This window comes from Rhamphochromis longiceps, linkage group LG16, assembly GCF_057381845.1.
Source record: "Rhamphochromis longiceps isolate RC_006_pf linkage group LG16, R_longiceps_female_GT1.1, whole genome shotgun sequence".
NCBI classification, from domain to species: Eukaryota; Metazoa; Chordata; class Actinopteri; order Cichliformes; family Cichlidae; genus Rhamphochromis; species Rhamphochromis longiceps.
In genome coordinates, this window is record NC_140572.1 from 21,411,013 (window position 1) to 21,428,312 (window position 17,300).

At 38.9% G+C, this 17,300-nt stretch overlaps 2 protein-coding genes across 3 annotated transcripts; one reads left to right on the top strand and one right to left on the bottom strand.

Annotated features, from left to right (window-relative positions):
* Window positions 1-146: 146 nt before the first annotated feature.
* Window positions 147-10,628, bottom strand: gpr143 (G protein-coupled receptor 143). The gene is made up of 9 exons (XM_085383810.1): window positions 9,894-10,628; window positions 7,576-7,685; window positions 7,173-7,267; window positions 6,680-6,772; window positions 6,243-6,352; window positions 6,040-6,148; window positions 4,195-4,312; window positions 3,853-4,108; window positions 147-1,178 (listed from the first exon to the last, which is right to left on the bottom strand). The coding sequence occupies exons 1-9, from the start codon at window positions 10,147-10,149 to the stop codon at window positions 1,075-1,077; spliced, it is 1,251 nt and encodes a 416-aa protein (XP_085239936.1). The 5' UTR covers window positions 10,150-10,628; the 3' UTR covers window positions 147-1,074.
* Window positions 10,629-13,332: 2,704 nt separating this feature from the next.
* LOC146651054 (ankyrin repeat and SOCS box protein 9-like) lies at window positions 13,333-17,015 on the top strand. Of its 2 annotated transcripts, XM_085384377.1 has the most exons (7): window positions 13,334-13,696; window positions 13,840-13,919; window positions 14,130-14,237; window positions 14,688-14,838; window positions 14,985-15,119; window positions 16,018-16,209; window positions 16,310-17,012. In XM_085384377.1, exons 1-7 carry the CDS (start codon window positions 13,615-13,617, stop codon window positions 16,498-16,500), a joined length of 939 nt encoding a protein of 312 aa, XP_085240503.1. In that variant the 5' UTR covers window positions 13,334-13,614; the 3' UTR covers window positions 16,501-17,012. The 2 variants fall into 2 exon arrangements, with proteins under 2 accessions (XP_085240504.1, XP_085240503.1); XM_085384378.1 differs by lacking the exon at window positions 14,130-14,237 and having other exon boundaries at window positions 13,333-13,696; window positions 16,310-17,015.
* The last annotated feature ends 285 nt before the right edge of the window (window positions 17,016-17,300 follow it).

Sequence of the window (17,300 nt, forward strand, 5' to 3'; positions counted from 1 at the left end):
GCCTTTTTAGCTTTTAATATTTTTTTAAATTTCATTTTATTGTTTGATTTTATTTGTTTTTGTCTCACTTTTTGTCAGCTTCAGCAGGAGCAACATGAAGTGCACTTTTGTATCGGTGGGCTCAGAAAAAAAATCACATTTTGCTGAAAGTCAAGGTCCAACTATTTGTTTTTATTTTTTTTGTTTTTTTTTTAATGTCACAATTGGATACTAATGGGTGTTTAATTTTTTTTTGACTACTTTTTTTTTTAAATTTGCTAAGAGCCATTATTGTCTGTGTCAGACTGAGCATTGGGCTGTAGGTCAGTGGCCATTCTTGGCATGCTAAGGAGCCCAATATGGAATAAGCGCTGTGACGGCTACTATCTTTTTCACCCTGATCCAGGGTCTGTCACCTGTTTCCAAGAAAAAAAAAACATTGAAGTCATTCAGTGTCTCAAATAAATTACTCTATTTTGATAACAGAACTCAAGCCTTTGTCTTGAATTGTGTGTTTTCCCCCTTTTTTCTTGAGCTCATTAACATATTGTAGATTTGGGGAAAAATTGAAAGGTTTTTGAGTCAAAAGTGTAAAAGATATTTAGATATTTAATATAGCATGAAATACATGTGTGTAAAAATACAACATGGACACCTGGCAATACAATAACTTTGTTTTAAGATTAGTTATTTAGCTTATTTCATTTTGTGGGGCTTTTACAGCTTAATGAAAACGATTCTTGTCACAAAATCAGTGTATACAATTTAAAGAATTTGAAGAAATGCTTCTTCAAGCACTTAAAGTACTTTTAAAGGTCAGCCGTGTTCATTCTGGGACTGTTGAGTTGATGGGTCTGAAACGTAGCACTTTTGTTTTTTTCTTTTTATGGAAAGGGATTTAAAAAAAAAAAAAAAAAAAAAAGGATTGGACTCAGGAATGAGGCTTAGTCTGTCATACCAAATAATGAAACTCATGACCAGTTCAAATCTCAGCAGGAAAACAAAGGCTTAATGGGAGACCATCTACAAAAAACGTGACCACAAAAGCAATGCGGTGCAGCAAAGTGGAGGAAGGTGGTTTGTGGACGACCCCAGTTAGTGCCTCACAGAGTTCTCCAAGGATTCTCCGTCTGCGTCTACATCCTCATAGTCTTGTAGCTCGCTGGAAATGTGGATTTCAACTGTACTAGACTCTGAACCTAGCAAGACAAAATAGGGGTAGATTACTTGGTGCTTCTGCGCATTACACCAACTCAGCTTATCAAAACTGCGTATTTGTGTTAACATATATCTTTCCATGCAGCTTTTAATGTGGAAATGATGATTTGTGGTTTTTAAATGCATTAAAAAAAAAAACATGGTCTATAAACAAGAATGGGGGGAAAAAACATATTCTTTCAAAGATTAACTTTATTTTTTAATATACTTAACATGTCAGGGACACTGGTGGTACAAAGCACTGAAAGGATTTTGTCCATGAGGTGTACGGTGCACAATTGTCACTCAGGGATAAAATTAACATGAATATGCTGCAAATGCACATAAGTGTTGAGCTACAGTACATATAGATATAACTGGGAGTTGTTTCCACGATATTCAAAAGGACTCAGCATATAAAGTTTGAATATTCACAATGAAAAATTAGCTGAACTTTAAAACAGCTTTTGAGGGACTATAGCGTTATAATCTCTTCAAATTATAAGTTAGAATTGCTGCTATATTATGCACTGATGTCAAATTATAGACCAATTTGTGTTGCTGTACTTGATACAATTTATATATATTTTTTTTTAATAAGCTGGTGCAGCTTAATGGATGCTTAGCATAAATTGAAAATTGTGTTATCACAGCTTGTCCAGCAGAGCAGCTTCAATTCCTTTTTGCAGTTTTCACATCCTTTTTTTAGCGCATGTGGCAGAGAATGAATCACAGAGCAGATGTGAAGCAGTGCGTCACAGTAAGTTGCAAACGTGTTTGTGAAATACATTGCTGGAAAGTCAAAGAATGAACTCGTCATTTTCTTTTTTCGATGTAATCTGCATACTACATCGAACGCTTTAGGTACGCCTCACTTGTACGGGGTTGGACCCTCTCTTGCCTTCAGAGCTGCCTTAATTCTTCATGCAAGGAATCAACAAGGTGCTGGAAACATCGCTCAGATTCTGCTTCATATTGCCATGATAGCATCGCACAGTTGCAGCAGATTTGTTAGCTCCACATCCATAATGCAAATCTGTTCCACCAGATCCCAAAGGTGCTCTATTGGATTAAGATCTGGTGACTGTGGAGGCCATTTGAGTACAGTGAACTCCTTGTCGTGTTCGAGAAATCAGTTTGAGAAATCTGAGTCTTGACAGGAAGCGTGGGGATGGAGGCAACCGTGAGAAGATGGGTACACTGTGGTCATGATCAGATGAACATTGTCAGCAACAATACTCGGGCAGGCTGTGGCATTTAAACGCTTAGCGAATAATAAGGGGGGCAAAATGTGACAAAAAAATATGCCACACACCATTACATCACCTGAGCTTTGATACAAGTTAGGATTGATCCATGCTTTCATGTTGTTCATGCCAAATCCCAGCTTTTCTGAATCATCAGACCAGGCAACTTCATTATTTTTAAATTTAAAAATACATCTTCTATTGTGGTGAGCCTCTGCAAACTGTAGCCTCACTTTCCTGTTCTTAGTTGACAGGAGTGGCACCAAAGTCTATTCTTCTGCTGTGGTAGCCCCTCTGCTTCCAGGTTTGATGTGTTCTCTTCTGCCATAGTTATTTTGAGTTACTGTTCCCTCCCTATCAGCTTGAAGGAGTCACTCTTCTATGACTGCTGGCATTAAGAAGGCATTTTCATACAGAGAAGTGCTGCTTACTGAATATTTTCTCTCTTTTGGACATTAAACCCTAGAGATGGTTGTGTGGGAAAATGCCAGAAGGTCAGCAGTTTCTGAAATACTCAGACCAACCCCTTTGGCTCCTACAATAATGCCGTGTTCAGAGTTACTTAAATCACCTTTCTTCCCCATTCTGATGCTTGAACTTCAGCATATCATCTTAATAATGTCTGGATGCCTAAATGTATTGATTTTCTGTCATGTGATTGGTTGATTCGATATTTACATCAAGCAGTTAAACAGGCGTACCTAATAAAGTGGCTGTTGAAAGTATATATGCAGAATCTAATCTCCTTATTTTTCCTGGCTAAAAGTCAGTATCAGACAGAGTGATGTATTCTACCTGTTTTTCTTTCTTATTGGCTTCCACTGCTCTCTGTTTATTATCTGCACTTAATGCGCTGTGTGATAGCTTGGCACCAGAGTAGCACCTTGAAAAACTGCAGCTGATGAAATTACACAGCATGTCAGTCATCTATAAATAAAGCAACACATTCAGAGCGATAGCAGCAAAGTTCTAATCACTTTAGTTCATTCTCCACAGAAAATCTTTTAACTTCCTGTGCTCTGCAGTTTCCCATTGCTGTTGCATTCAGTACAAATCAAAAAGAAGAAATGAAGACAATTGTGGAGGGTGTTGCGTAACGTCACAACATGATTCATGGTTCCACCCAGTAAGCGTCAGCTACAGTACAGCAGTACAATATAAAATTCTATTTAAAATGAATCACAGCGAGCTTTATGTTTGCTTTAGTGGCTCTCTACTGTGACTAGGCCATTGCAACACCTTGATAAAGCTCATTTATTTTTAAAAAAGACAAAACAAAACATAACAGTATTCAGATCTCAAAGAAAATACTAAACCGTGCTTCATATTAAGGGGAGGTAGCCCATACAGTATATGATGCTGATATCTTTTTAGCATCACCAGCCCTGATATACTGGCGAGCTGCTACCACCATTGACATGCCGTTTACCTTCTGAGAGGACGCTGATGGCATCAGAGTGGTGTTGCCCGTTTCCCATCATGTTCTTCTGTGATTCCTGGACGTGACTCTGGTAAAGCAGAGTAGTTCCCACCACAGGGTTATGGGAAGTCATGTTAGCTGCTGAAGTAGAGACAGAGTCCCAGACCAGCTCCCTCCTCTGCTGCAGGCTGAAGTCAATGTCAAAGCCTGTCCAGCCATGAAAGGCCAGGGTGTTAAGGAAAGCCTGCATGGGGTTCAGTATACCCTGAAAGAGTGGAATATAAAGATTTTCAAGGGATTGCATGCAGGTTAAAGTAGCGTGCTGTACGCTGGTTTCCTGTTAAAACCCACCATGATAAACCATGTGATGAGCGCTGTGTTCCTGATATTCCTCAAACTATTGTCACTGATGTCTATCTGCATCTCCAGGTAGAAGAGGAGGCTCTCATTAATGATGTTGGGAACCCAGCTAAAACATCGGAGAAGAAAAAACCCCCACATCTTATTACAAGAACATTAAAATGTTAATGATGTTTCTTATTTACAAATCATTGAAAAGACCTAATGGTTAGGTATAAAAAGTTTGAAATCACAAATAATTGTTTTGCATGTTTTGGCCTGTTTACTGAAATTGAAATATTGAAATCTTTAAGCAGGCTTGGCTTTAGTTTCTGTGACTTTGTGAGTTTTAAAAATCAATTTGCCCTCAGGTTCATCCTCATAAACACAAAATTTAATGCAGTTAAATTTAAGTTATTAAAAGAATACTGGATTAATAACTTCTCGACCTAGCCTCCGAAATATAACCTGGCCTTTCTTACAGTGTGAAGTTGCCAAAAAACTTGCCAAGACTGATAATTTGCTGTCAGTGGAAAGAATTAGTCTGGATCACCCATCCATAAAACTACAACGTTTTTTACATTCTGGTTTTTAAACCGGTTAAACCTTAGGCAGTATATAAAAGACAGGCATACAGTCATGGGAAAAAGGTTTCTCATTATTTTATGCAGTCCTGTGGAAAAATAAGTGCACCCCACGATTCAATAGCTTGTAGAAACACCTTTAGCAACAATAACTTGAAGTAATTGTTTTCTGTATGACCTTTGCAGTCTCTCACATCAGTGTGGAGGAATTTCAACCCCATCTTCTTTACATCATTGCTTCAATTCATTGAGGTTTGTAGGCATTTGTTTATGCACAGCTCTCTTAATGTGTTGCCACAGCATTTCAGCACTGACGTCTGGAATTTGACCGGGCCATCACAACACTTTTCTTTTTTAACTGTTCTGTTTTAGATTTTTTCAGCCAAACTTCAGTATGACAGATGGCCTTACATTTCACTCATTTCACAGACATTTTAATATTATGATATTTAGAGGAGTTCATGAACATTTGCCATGCTAAATGAGGCCTGTAGAGTCCGATATCTAGCTAATGGGTTGTTTGCAATTAATCTGAGCATTGCATTGGGTCTGTATTTTGAATTTATTGGGGAATTGTGGCATTGTTTACACACACCTGGATGCTTCAGCCCAGCAAGCTACCAAAACTTCACAGAATAAACTTCACAGGTTATTCACAGGGTGTCGTTCGAGAGTTGGGGCTTTCTCCCAATTATTGTAGGATCTTTACTTTGAAACAGCTGTTGTTAGTGATTTGATGCTGCATAATAACATTGAATTGAACTGAATTAACAGTGGAAACACTCAGGTTGTTCTTAAAGTTCAGTGGACTCTTTGCCATTTTGTTTTGTACATAGTCACCATGAAACTGGGTTAGGTTTGAGAGGTGGAGCTGAATGAGAAATTGAGGACACGTCACACTGATATGGTAACAACTTCTAAACCACTTGGCAGCTGCACTCTATAATTGTCCATTTTTAATCCAAACAGTACCATGATTTTATAAAATGATGCTATTTTGTGTTAAAAGAGACATGAAAAAAGCAAACGAGACCAGAAACTCTTTAGCAAAGTGTTCACTCAGCTCAGAAATCAAGTGAGATTTTTCTGTATTATACGGTGCGGTTCATGGGTCAAACAAAGGTGATTTAACATGTGGATAGATTCATTTTGTTTCATCTTATCAGTGCATTTTCTGTCTATGTTAACAGGCTGCCGGCTCGTAGCACTAGATTTATATTTACTACATAGCAAGAAGCACTTATTTCCTTCCCAAAACTAGTTCTTAACTTACCAAATAAAGAACACCAGCATAATTTTAAAGAAGCGTATTTTTATCTCATTCGCCAGCCGCCTCTCATTTTCCGTATAGATTCCTTGTCGTCCTTTCAGCAAAGATGTCACTAGGCGAGAGAGATGAGAAAGCATCTTATTTCCCCTCATTTACATGTGTAAGAAGTTGCATTTGTCAGAGAAATTCGAGAGCGAGGAACTCACCAGTAGATACGGTCCGATTAAAAAACACAGGGTTGGCTATGAGAACGAGCAGCATCGGTGCGTATGTGGTGACATAGTGAGGAATAGCATGTTGGAGGCCCTGCTCACAGCTGGGAGAAGAAAAAAAACATGAGAAATAGTTCATTCAGCATCAAAAATCAACTTTGTGATAGTTAACAGAATTATTGTAATATTTCTCTACGTCAGAAAATGCTGTACTTAACACTTAATAAAAGCCATACAACAGCAGACTTTTTCTATGGAAATAATGACGTTTTTTAAGACATGGTTAGAACCACTGATATGTTTGATAAGTTCTCTGCTGTTATGTTATTGTGGCTGTTAATATGTGAACACGAAAATGTTAATTTTCTATTTTTCCACCAACGGATGCTTAAATGTGCCTGTCAGCAGGACAGCAGTCAGTGGTATCTTACTCAGAAATAGATGGATAGTACAGCATGGCCACTCCTTCAACACACAGCAGCACAGCCAGGCCCCATGTAATCATGTGGTAGAGTATAATGGTGCTGTTGGGGGAGAAGAAAAAACCAAAGTCATGAGACCAAGCTCACACTACGTGTTGTCATTCTTTATCTTGAGGATATTTTTCCCCCATTTATTTGTTGTACAAAATGCAATTGAATAAGACTGAGTGGGGAGAGAAGTACGAGAGGCTTGTAAAACTCAGACTATAGCAACAATAGACAGCATGGAATCCTGCACCTTTAGTTTAGAATAAAAGAGTTGATTCAAACCAGTTTTATCTTGTGAAAACCAAAATATAAAAATACAGGTGGCAGTTGAGCATTGTGAGAGAAAAATGTTTCACACTCTGCTTGGTAAAAATATACTGCTTCAACTTGCATCCTATCAGAGGAGAAGCTAAGGTGATAATGAATTGCGAATGGAAGGTGAGGTGGGGGGAACCTGATTCCCGCAGATGTTTTCACCACCAGGAAGACGTCAACCGCATAACAAAAGGTCCACCAGAAAGAAGCGCTAAAAAACAACTGGATCCACATCTGCAACACATAAATTGCATGCCTTACACTTATTTTACAGATCATAATAACTGATAAAGATGTGTTGTTTACTTGGCTTATCAGCTATTTGTGTCATGTGTGATGATGCATTAAACAAAATGACCTCTTCTGTGCGTGAAGTGAATATTATTGGAACGAACAAATCTAAGTGTATTTTTCTATAATAATTTTTCTAATGTAAAAGTTATTGCTATCCTTTTGTCTTAATAACTACACATCTCTGCTTTCAACATCTGTGTTATCAAGGCATATATAAGTCTATCTCACTATTGCAAAAAAATACATACTGCGCTGCCTACGCAGAAGACTTCTGGCCAGACATCAGTGTTGTTGACTACTGAGATGTGGTCGACGATGTTTGGCAGACCTAGCCACACAGATGATCTTACAATGACACCTGCAAGAAGGAAACAGTGCATGATATTTAATTGTAGCTGCTGAGGAGGAAATCCCGCTTTGCAAGCAAATATAATTAAGGCGAAAACATTACCAGGAGATGTAAACTTGGTGTGGGTTTCATTACTTTTAAAACACCACAGATTTATTATTTTCAGCTTTTATTATTAAGTGCTTTGACTAATTAGATTTAAGTGGCAGCGTCCTTTCAAGAGTTATTTTACAATGTGGAAATATTAACGCCCACCAGGTGTGTTTTATAAGGGTGTTTCCATTTCCTCCATGAAACTTCCTAGCTTCACTGCCGAATGGAACAATGGAAGCACTCCCAGAATCTTTATTACTGTTCTGTATTTCATTTTAATCTGTGTCATCAGCGGGTTTCAAGCTGCTACCCTGCAGCGGTGCATGAATCTCCATGGGCACCAAGTACACAGAAATCAACCCATTTAGAAAAAAAAAGAGGTTGGGATGCTGTGTACAATTTAAGTTAAAGAAATTAATGTATACAATTTAAAACATTTAAAACCTTTGTTTAAATGAAAAGGTTAAACGTTAAAGCTTTAATGACATGTCCATTCTGGATTTGAATGGACATGCCATCAGTGAAAGTTACAAGTCACCAGAAAATCACAGGTTTTGCAGATGTTGGCAAATATGATGGAAAAGAGAATAAAACAATACTGAGATATAAAGTTTTTCTCTTTGTTTGCACTCCTTCTGAAACCCAAAGACTGTTACCAGACTCAACAGCAGCTCAAATACCAGTGAGTTTGAAATGTTAAAATATAATACACTTGACCACTTTCCAGCATTGTTAATGAGTCCCACTTTGTTCCAGACAAACAGTGTTTGGCCCACATTTACTTTGTTGATATCTGCTCACTCTATTAATTAGCAACATCATAAGTACTCAGAGAGCATCTCAGGAGGGGTTTGCCACTCTTTGATAGACTGCCTACAAGAATAACATTTCTCAATATAAAAATTCAAAGAATATGGTTGCATTCTTTACAGTATGCAATAGCATCAAAGATTCAGAAGATGCAGACTACTCGATTCAACAGAGTCAAAAACTATACTGAATAGTTGAAATCCCAAGAAACTGTGGAAGCTTATTTTAGCCATAAAAAAGAGCCAACCACAAGTCTACATTTTGAGTTACTAAGTCAACAATTTGAGATCATAGCACAAAATTTCAATTTATGAATGTCAAAAACAAGCTTTCAAAGAACTAAATAGTGACTTGGACATTAACACTAACTTTAACCACTGGCCAACAGCACAGTTTATTGCTGCATTCACAAATGTGAGCTGAACCTCTACAATGCAAAGGGGGAAAAATACATACAAGATCCAGAAACACTGGTGCCAACTCTGGGTCACGCTCACTTAAGATGGGCATAGGTGAAGTGGAAAACTCACTGTTGCATACCATGCAATCATGCTCTACTAACCGTTCTGTGAAGGCCTATTTAGTGATGAAAGATTCACATGCAGGCACTGGAAAGACCTTATAAGGCCTTACTTATTTCAGCAAGACAATGTCAAACCAAACCCTGCATTTTCTCAAACATCAGTAAATAATATTTGGTGAACGAGTATGTGAAGGAAACTGGCCCGCTGTCACTCATCTAAAAAAAAAAAAGTGCTGGCATCAAATTCAAAATCTAAACAATTTTCAAAATCCAATAATTGCTTTCTCACAGATAAGGATTTCAACAAAAATACATATGAAATAATCTAAACAATCATACTAAATACTGTTTTTATTTACATTTAATTTTTTTACATTTGTATTTGGAAAGATTATCGTGTCATCCCTGTGTGACTTTGAGAAATCCGCCGCATTCCAATCAATCTAGGCCAAGTAAAAGTGCAGCATCTTCTGAGTTATTTCATCACTCACATGAGAGGATCCCGATTCGTTCTTTTGATTTTAATTGAATTCATGACCCTGGGCACACATTTTATCTTGTAAAAATATATGTAGCATCGACTATTGCAGATTAAATCTCACACTTTTCTTTTAACAGACACATTTCTCATAGTTGCACCTATGCAATGCAGTGCAACAAAGGGGTTAAAAGGAAAGTATGTGCGTGCGTAATTAGATCCAGCAAGCAAAACCACGCTGCGAAAACTAACTCGCTCTTTGCCTCAACTATGAAGAGAAAAAGTAGGTCAATGCCAGCAGTTTCTTCTCTACCTGTGCATCCCAATATGTCACATATACTGATGATGAACAATATCCGCGAGGAGGACGCAGGCCTTGGCAGAGGATACTGCCCGAGTCTTCTGTATCCTTTGCGTTTTGGTAGAATTTGTAAAATAGCGAATAAGAGGCTTAAAGCCGCGCTTCCCAGACTTAAAGCGCCGAATAAGACGGGCTGAAAAGTGACCACAAACTCTGTCGCCGCGTCTCGGTTCGGGCAGCAGAAAGTCTCCATCCGCGGAGATGCCATGATGGACTGAAGGAAAAAGCAGCGCGGAGAAAGAGAAAGGAAGAAAATGAACTACCGTGCCAGAAGAAAGAAGACAAAGAAAAGAAAACGAGAGGAAATGACTGAGTCCATGACCCAACTGAGAAATCACGGGGTTGAATCATCATGTGCTTCCATTTAATCCCTGCAGTTGTAGCTTAACTGTGTCACACAAAGCAAGAATCCGACAAAGCGCCGTTGTTTGAAAAGGTCTTAAAAGGTCTTAAAAGGGGTGGCTTCATCACAGTACTCTGTGTATTTATGTATCAGTTTAAACGATTTACAGAAAAGCCCGCAAATGCACAAAACATCACAATATTATGATCTTATTATATTATATTTACATTAGTGTATAAAAATATATGTAAATCAACCAATTAGTCCCCATTTCTGCTGTTAACCCCTTTGCATGACTAATTCCGTTCATTAGAGAAATAGTACTTTTTTACACAGGACGTGAAATACCACACAGACATCCCCAAACATTTAATCTCTGTCAGTCTCTTGGACAGCTGAAAGTTTCAAGCCGGACAGGTGTTGTGCCAAAAAGTGATTTCTGATGTTTCTGTGCGTTTTTATGTGTAATATATTTGCTTATTTTGTTAAACGGACTGTAGTCCATTGAATTTTTAAACAGTGTTAACAAAGAAATGTCCCATTTGTAAATATCTTTATGGCTCTGCGTTATTGTACCCGCATTATAATCAATTCAGGCCTCTATGGCCATTTAAAATATCTTCATAAAACCGTGATGTTGTATTTGTTGATCTTTCTGCTGCCCTCTCAGCCAGAGCTCTTTTGAAAAAGACATTTTTAATGTTAATGACAGTTTTTACCCAGATGAATAAAGGATATATAAAAGTCTCTTTGCCGAAAAACCGACTGCAGCTTCTACCTTGTGACTTGAATTCTCTTTCTGACTCAGAATGACTTGATATCATTCATCATAGATATGTTTGACCAACAAGTCACTTACATCAGTTTTTAGGCAAATACAGGAAACCACTTGTTGTTAGTTGCTTTTTGGCACAACACGTGATTAAGAAGTGTTCTCTGTAAAGGCAGAAGATCTATGCCCTCCTCCTGGAGGTGATGCAAACCCCTTCATGTCTGCATGCATAAACTGGGACTCCTCCACCTTTTGGTGAGCTGTGAATGGTCCTCTGGTGAGCTGTACCAAGTGATCAGTAAACAACTAAACCTACGTGCTTTGAGTTTATCTATTTGTTTACATTTTTCCTAGTCAAATCGAGTCGTATCTGCACTATGCCCTGTTTAAACGTGATCCACGAGCACGGAAAGCTTGGGTCTAAATGGTTTCAACCCATTTCTTAGACTCCAGACAGAAAAGCTGACATGTGGTGCACTGTGCTTGCATGGGTTAGCTGAGTCTTGTATGAAGTCCAAATACAGGAGAGGTCATAGCTGCTGGATCTGCTTGCCTGGCCTGAGATCTGAGAAAACTGGTGGACATTTGAAGCAGATTTATTTGGGGAACAAAGCATCAAGGGCCTTCATTATTCTGAAATACAGAGAAGACATTCATTCAGTTTGCAAAGAGCTTTTCTAATCCATATGCACCTTTCCCTGACAAGGCACAAAGTCAATTGTACAGCGAGTGTGTAGCCTTTTGCCAGAGATTAACAGCTCCCATAGGAATACAATTACAGTATTGATTTGCTTTGAACATCTGCTCTCTGTGACTGCCCTCTGCTGGTCTGCATATATTCTATAGCTCTAAAGAATTGAGCTGATGTAATATGCAATTCTTACATTATGCAAAATACATTTTAATAAATATTTTAAATGAATTAGCTGCTACCATGATTGATTACAGATTTTATTTTCTGTAATTCACACAGGACACAGACCAGTAATAATTAAGCAGCACATTTACTGTGTCCAGGTCCAAATGCATTTACTTTTCAGCTGTAATGTAAATAATATTAGGTAAGAAATTTTAAAAAGAAGGTTGCTTTTGGGTAAGAAAAGGTGTTAAGCAATTTATACATGAACAGTAGAGGCAACTCTAGAATGAAAAATGGACCCGTGGGTGTGCTAAATTAAAGGAAAGGTCAGCAGGACACCGACTCATGTCAAACAAAGTTTTGCCAAGTCAAAGGTTCTAATGCACGAGGTCTGAACCATTAAAACATCAACAACCAACAGTCAGCTGTGTAAAGCCACAGTGGAGGAATGAAATCCTTAGCAGGAAAGTCTGTGTGTGTATTATATTTTGAGCTTCTCTCCACGTGACTTCCTTCCTCTGAAACTGTTGGCCATCCCCAGAAATAAAAATGAGATTGCAGAGTGTATGAAAGTCTTTGGTACCATTTTGCTGCTTTCCTTTGCTCTCTGTGTCTCATGTCACATGTGCAATGACTGTAATTATTTCGTAAAAATACTATATAGAATAAAAAAACTGTTTCACAGGGTGAAGTTGTAAAGACTGATGGCCACAGGTAGGAATGATTTCCTGTGATGTTATGTGGTAAGCAAACCGGGACAACATCCTCCTTTCTAACACCACCATCAAAAAGTCAAGCTCCACACCCACAACATTACTGGGCTTTGTGGATCAGTTTGTTGAGTCTGTCTGATGCTTGTTACTCTCAGTCTGCTGCCTCAGCATACCACAGCGCAGCAGATGGCACTGGTCACCGCAGACTCATAAAGCAGCCACAGCATCATCCCACAAATATCCCACAAATATCAAAGGACCTCAGAAAATCCAATAATATACCATGGCATGAAGCGTTATTGCTGAAGAAAACTTTCAAAATGATTAGAGCTACTTTTAACAAACCAGTTGCAACAAAGTGAGCGCTTTATGTCAAGTAACAATTTTCAAGAAAATGTAACCAAAGTCATAAAATCTGGGCATAATTTTAAAGAGCTTATTATATCCGATAACTGGAAACAATATACTGCATGAAGATCAAATTCTTTAAATGTAGAAAGTCACTCTTGCCTCCAAGTTTTTAAACCAATGATGCATAATATTTTTCTGAGGGGGGCACAACTTTATAATAAACACCGAATATTAATTTCCCTTTATTAAAGTTAAAACGCCAGAAACCCCCTCCCCCAGCGCCGCCCATGTTTCCTGCTGGAGAGGATGGGTGTGGAGGTACAGTGTCATATTACACACAAACTACAGACCTGCTCAACAGGCGTCTTTCTCTCGTTTTCTGCACCTCCATTGGCTGAGACTAAAACTGCTGCTTGAAACTAGCCTGCTTCCTGAATGGCAAACACTTTGTGTGACAGGAAATAACACTGACAGAACCAAGGTCAGTCACATATCTACTGAAAAAGATCAAAACAAAAACAAATGAGGACAAAATATATTTAACTCCTAGTTGGACACAGTTCAGTTTAGGTTCCAAAGGCTGTGGCGAAAGACAACCGGGCCACAGAGGAGCTTTTGAACCCACACTGTGAGTTATGTCTGCTGGACAGAAAAACACTCCGCGAGACCCTACATGTCAAAGTGGAACTGTTTGTTTCTCAAACCCTTTGATGAGTGGTGAGTAACAGTGCAAGCTCACACTGCAGCTGGGCTCTATTTACTGCTTTATGCAGAGACTTTCATCCGGTCTTCTAATGTATTCATGTACCTATGCAGGTAGGTTTCTAAGTTAAATAACTATTTTATTTGTCTGCACAAAGATGTTGAATCAGACTGGTCTCCAATTCACGAAGCAGCCTTTAACGGACGTCTCCTCACCCTGCAAAAGCTCATTGATCAGGTAGAGTTTTAACTGAATATTGTAAGTTGTGCTAAAAGGGGAAAAAAAAGTTGCCTTCCCATAATATTAGATGTTAAATAACCATGTGTTTCTCACTATGATGTGAAACCTTTAATAAGGCGACTGTGTCCTCATATGGCAGCTTGCTTTCCAAAAGTTGCCATGTGCATCTACCTCAATGACTCTATATGTGCTGTGTTTTGTTCACAGGGTGCATGTGTAAATCTGAACACTCTGGATATGGCCTCACCCCTTCATGGGGCGTGTACACAAGGTCACACGGCTTGTGCCAAGCTTCTGATGGAAAACGGTGCAAATGTCAGTAAAGCATCATCATGTGGTGTTGGTTTATTTGTGGTTTTTGGCTGAATTCATGAGAATCTCAAATTTAAGACGGTATGCTGTCAGTTTTTGCTTGAAAGAGACTCACAGTTCGTTCCCAAAACAACCATGTCAATTATTGCCAATATTAACTTATTGATGGGAGACTGCAGTAAGATTTTAACCGAATACACAGCCACGGTCGTGCATGGACAATAACTCATTAACAAACAAATATCAGCTGATATAAAGCCAAATTTGTCCAACCACCGTTATCAGAATGAGAATCAGAGTCAGAAATTTTTAATGATCCCTGAAGAAATTATGTAGTCACAGTCCTTCTAAGACAGTAAGAATACGTAACTAAACAAACCAAAACATGTGTAAATATTTTTAGTGATTTTTTTTATTCATTGTTAACCTTATTGCTATATCGCCATGCATCAGGTAAACAGCTCAACTGTGGATGGAAAAACTGCCCTGACAGAAGCATGTGCTCAGGGGCACGTGACCTGTGTATCGCTGCTTCTTCAACATGGAGCTGCTTCCCTGGGGACCAGCCAGTCCAGTTCTCCAATTCATATAGCTGCAACAAAAGGTTCGAGGTCAGACTCAGATATGTGAAAAATCTATCCTGGCAGAAGTCCCAAAATCTCTTGAATGGCAGGCAAAAGCAGATTTTTACAGCAGAACCTTTCAAGAACATTTCTTATCATTGTGGTGATTTCTGTTTCCTCTCCCTAGGTCATCCTGAGTGCATTGAACCTCTTGTTCAGTACGGAGCAGATGTGGATCAGCATGTTGACGAGTTAGGAACCCCTCTCCAGATTGCCTGCTCCAATCAGCATCTGAGCACCGTGAGGAAACTATTGCAGCTGGGTAAGAAAGCTTCTCATTAGAACTTTTATTGCTAAAAGAATATCCATTCTTCCAATATCTTATCAGTTGGTGGAAGACTTTGAGACCTTTTCAATGGCAAAAAGAGAGTGGTGCTCCATTGTGCGATATTCAGAGTGCAAGTCTAGTGTTCAATATTTTATTGAGAGAAGCGTACAAAAACTTGCGTATAAAACCCTTTGTGGCTGCAGACAGAGCTGTGGAAAATTAGATAAACCCCTACACACAACATCACATGAGCCAGCATTAGTAGGGGTTGAAGATTGGGTTTATAGAGCAGAGAATTAATTATCTTATTAGACCTGTTTGGTGGAGGCTAGCTGCAGGGGCTACTTTAGAAACTCTTGTAATATCATAAACATTACACACAATAGCAGTACAGGTAATGTAGAGGCTGGATTTTAATAACAAGAAAGGTATATAACATGGAAATATGTGCCATGCTATGGTGCTGCGCAAAGGTTTCAGGCACTAAAGTGAAGATGTCTTGCAAAAATATCATCAGTACTTCAAACCTCAGTGTGCGGTAAACAAACCCAAATCATATCAATATTTCTTGTACCAACATGGCTTTTAAGACAGTAGCTCTACTCTGTATATTTGCATGTACTTTCACAAGCTACCTTGCATGTTGCGCTAAGAAACCACAGTCCTCTTGTGGCTTCAGGTTTTGTGTTTTTTCATGTAATCCCAGGCTTGGAGACTCTTAGCATCTTTTGCAGGACTCCTTGTCCTTATTCTTGTAAATTAAAATACAGCAGTTTTTTCCTGACTTGGGTTGTTCAACTGTTCTAACAAAGAAAACCTTTACCTGAACCACAACAAAAGCTTTATTTCATGTAATGTGGGGACATCATATTTGGCCTTTTCTTTTCTTCAGGTGCAAATGTGAACAGCAGCGTGTCTGGGGACTCGCCTCTGCACATGGCCGCCCGTCAGTCCAGCCCTGAGTTGACATCCGTCCTGCTTGAACATGGGGCGGATCTCTTCCTTAGGAACTCAGAGGGCAGGCAGCCACTGGACCTCGCTCCGCCCAACAGCCTTACAGAGAGACTTCTGAAACAAGCAGGAGGTAGTCGAGACTTTGCACTCAAGACTTTGCACTGGGCTGGTGGCGCAGCAAGAAGCTAACCATCTATAACGGCTCATGCTTCTCCCCTGAGTGTCCCCAGGAGTGTCTCCTCTAATGCAGCTGTGCCGACTACACATCAGGAAAGCTGTGGGCAACAAGAGGCTGGGTGCGATTTGTGACCTTCAGTTACCCACAGAACTGATAGAGTATCTGCTCTACCAATCAGACCCAAGGGGAGATCTTAATGCGCTGAAATTCCTCAACCCTGCAACCTCAGATTTTGAGTCTTAAAAGTTTTTGGTCAATAGGGGGCAGACTTGTATAATCTTACATGGTGGCAACAACGTCCGTGCTCCTGGTTGATGATGAACCACAATGTCGGAATTACTTTCAGTGAAAGATATCCTATATCTTTGTTGCTTCCCTCAGGAAGGGAGGCTGGACGGGAAAGACATCAATTAGTCTTGATGTTTAATACAGGTGGATGATGCGCACAAGCTACCAGACGTTAGGCTACTAAAAAAACTCTTTTTTTTTACTCCTTTAAGTTTTTGTTCATAGATATTTTATGTTTCGCTTAGAAATGTGTTGCTCTTAATAGTAAGGCAAATAAAAACGCACTACTGAATGCAATGATTCCTGTTCATACCTTTTTTATTACTCAAGTTTAAGACAAATATTCTAGTGTTAAGATATCTTACTAATGACTTACTGAAAAAGCTGTTGCACTCTTAAAGAGTACATTTGAACAGAAAAACAACATAATTAGAAGCACAATGGATAAAACTAAAATACCCGAGCCCAGAAAAAAGTGAACTTCCTCTGTTTATCATGTGAATTAATCTTATGTCATCATTTCAGTAAAGCCTATTTTTACATAAACACAATCAATACTCTTCTGTGTACCTGACTAAAAAACTGGGCCCTTTATAGATGCTATAGTAAAGATGCAAGATTCTGTTTTTCTTGTGTTGCTCTATGAGGGAACAAGAGCATCAAGATAGAACAACACTGTACACAATGCAATGACTTTTTCTTAAAGGTCACCACTTATTGCATCTTAAGGGAATAGCCATGAGTAGAGGCAGTGG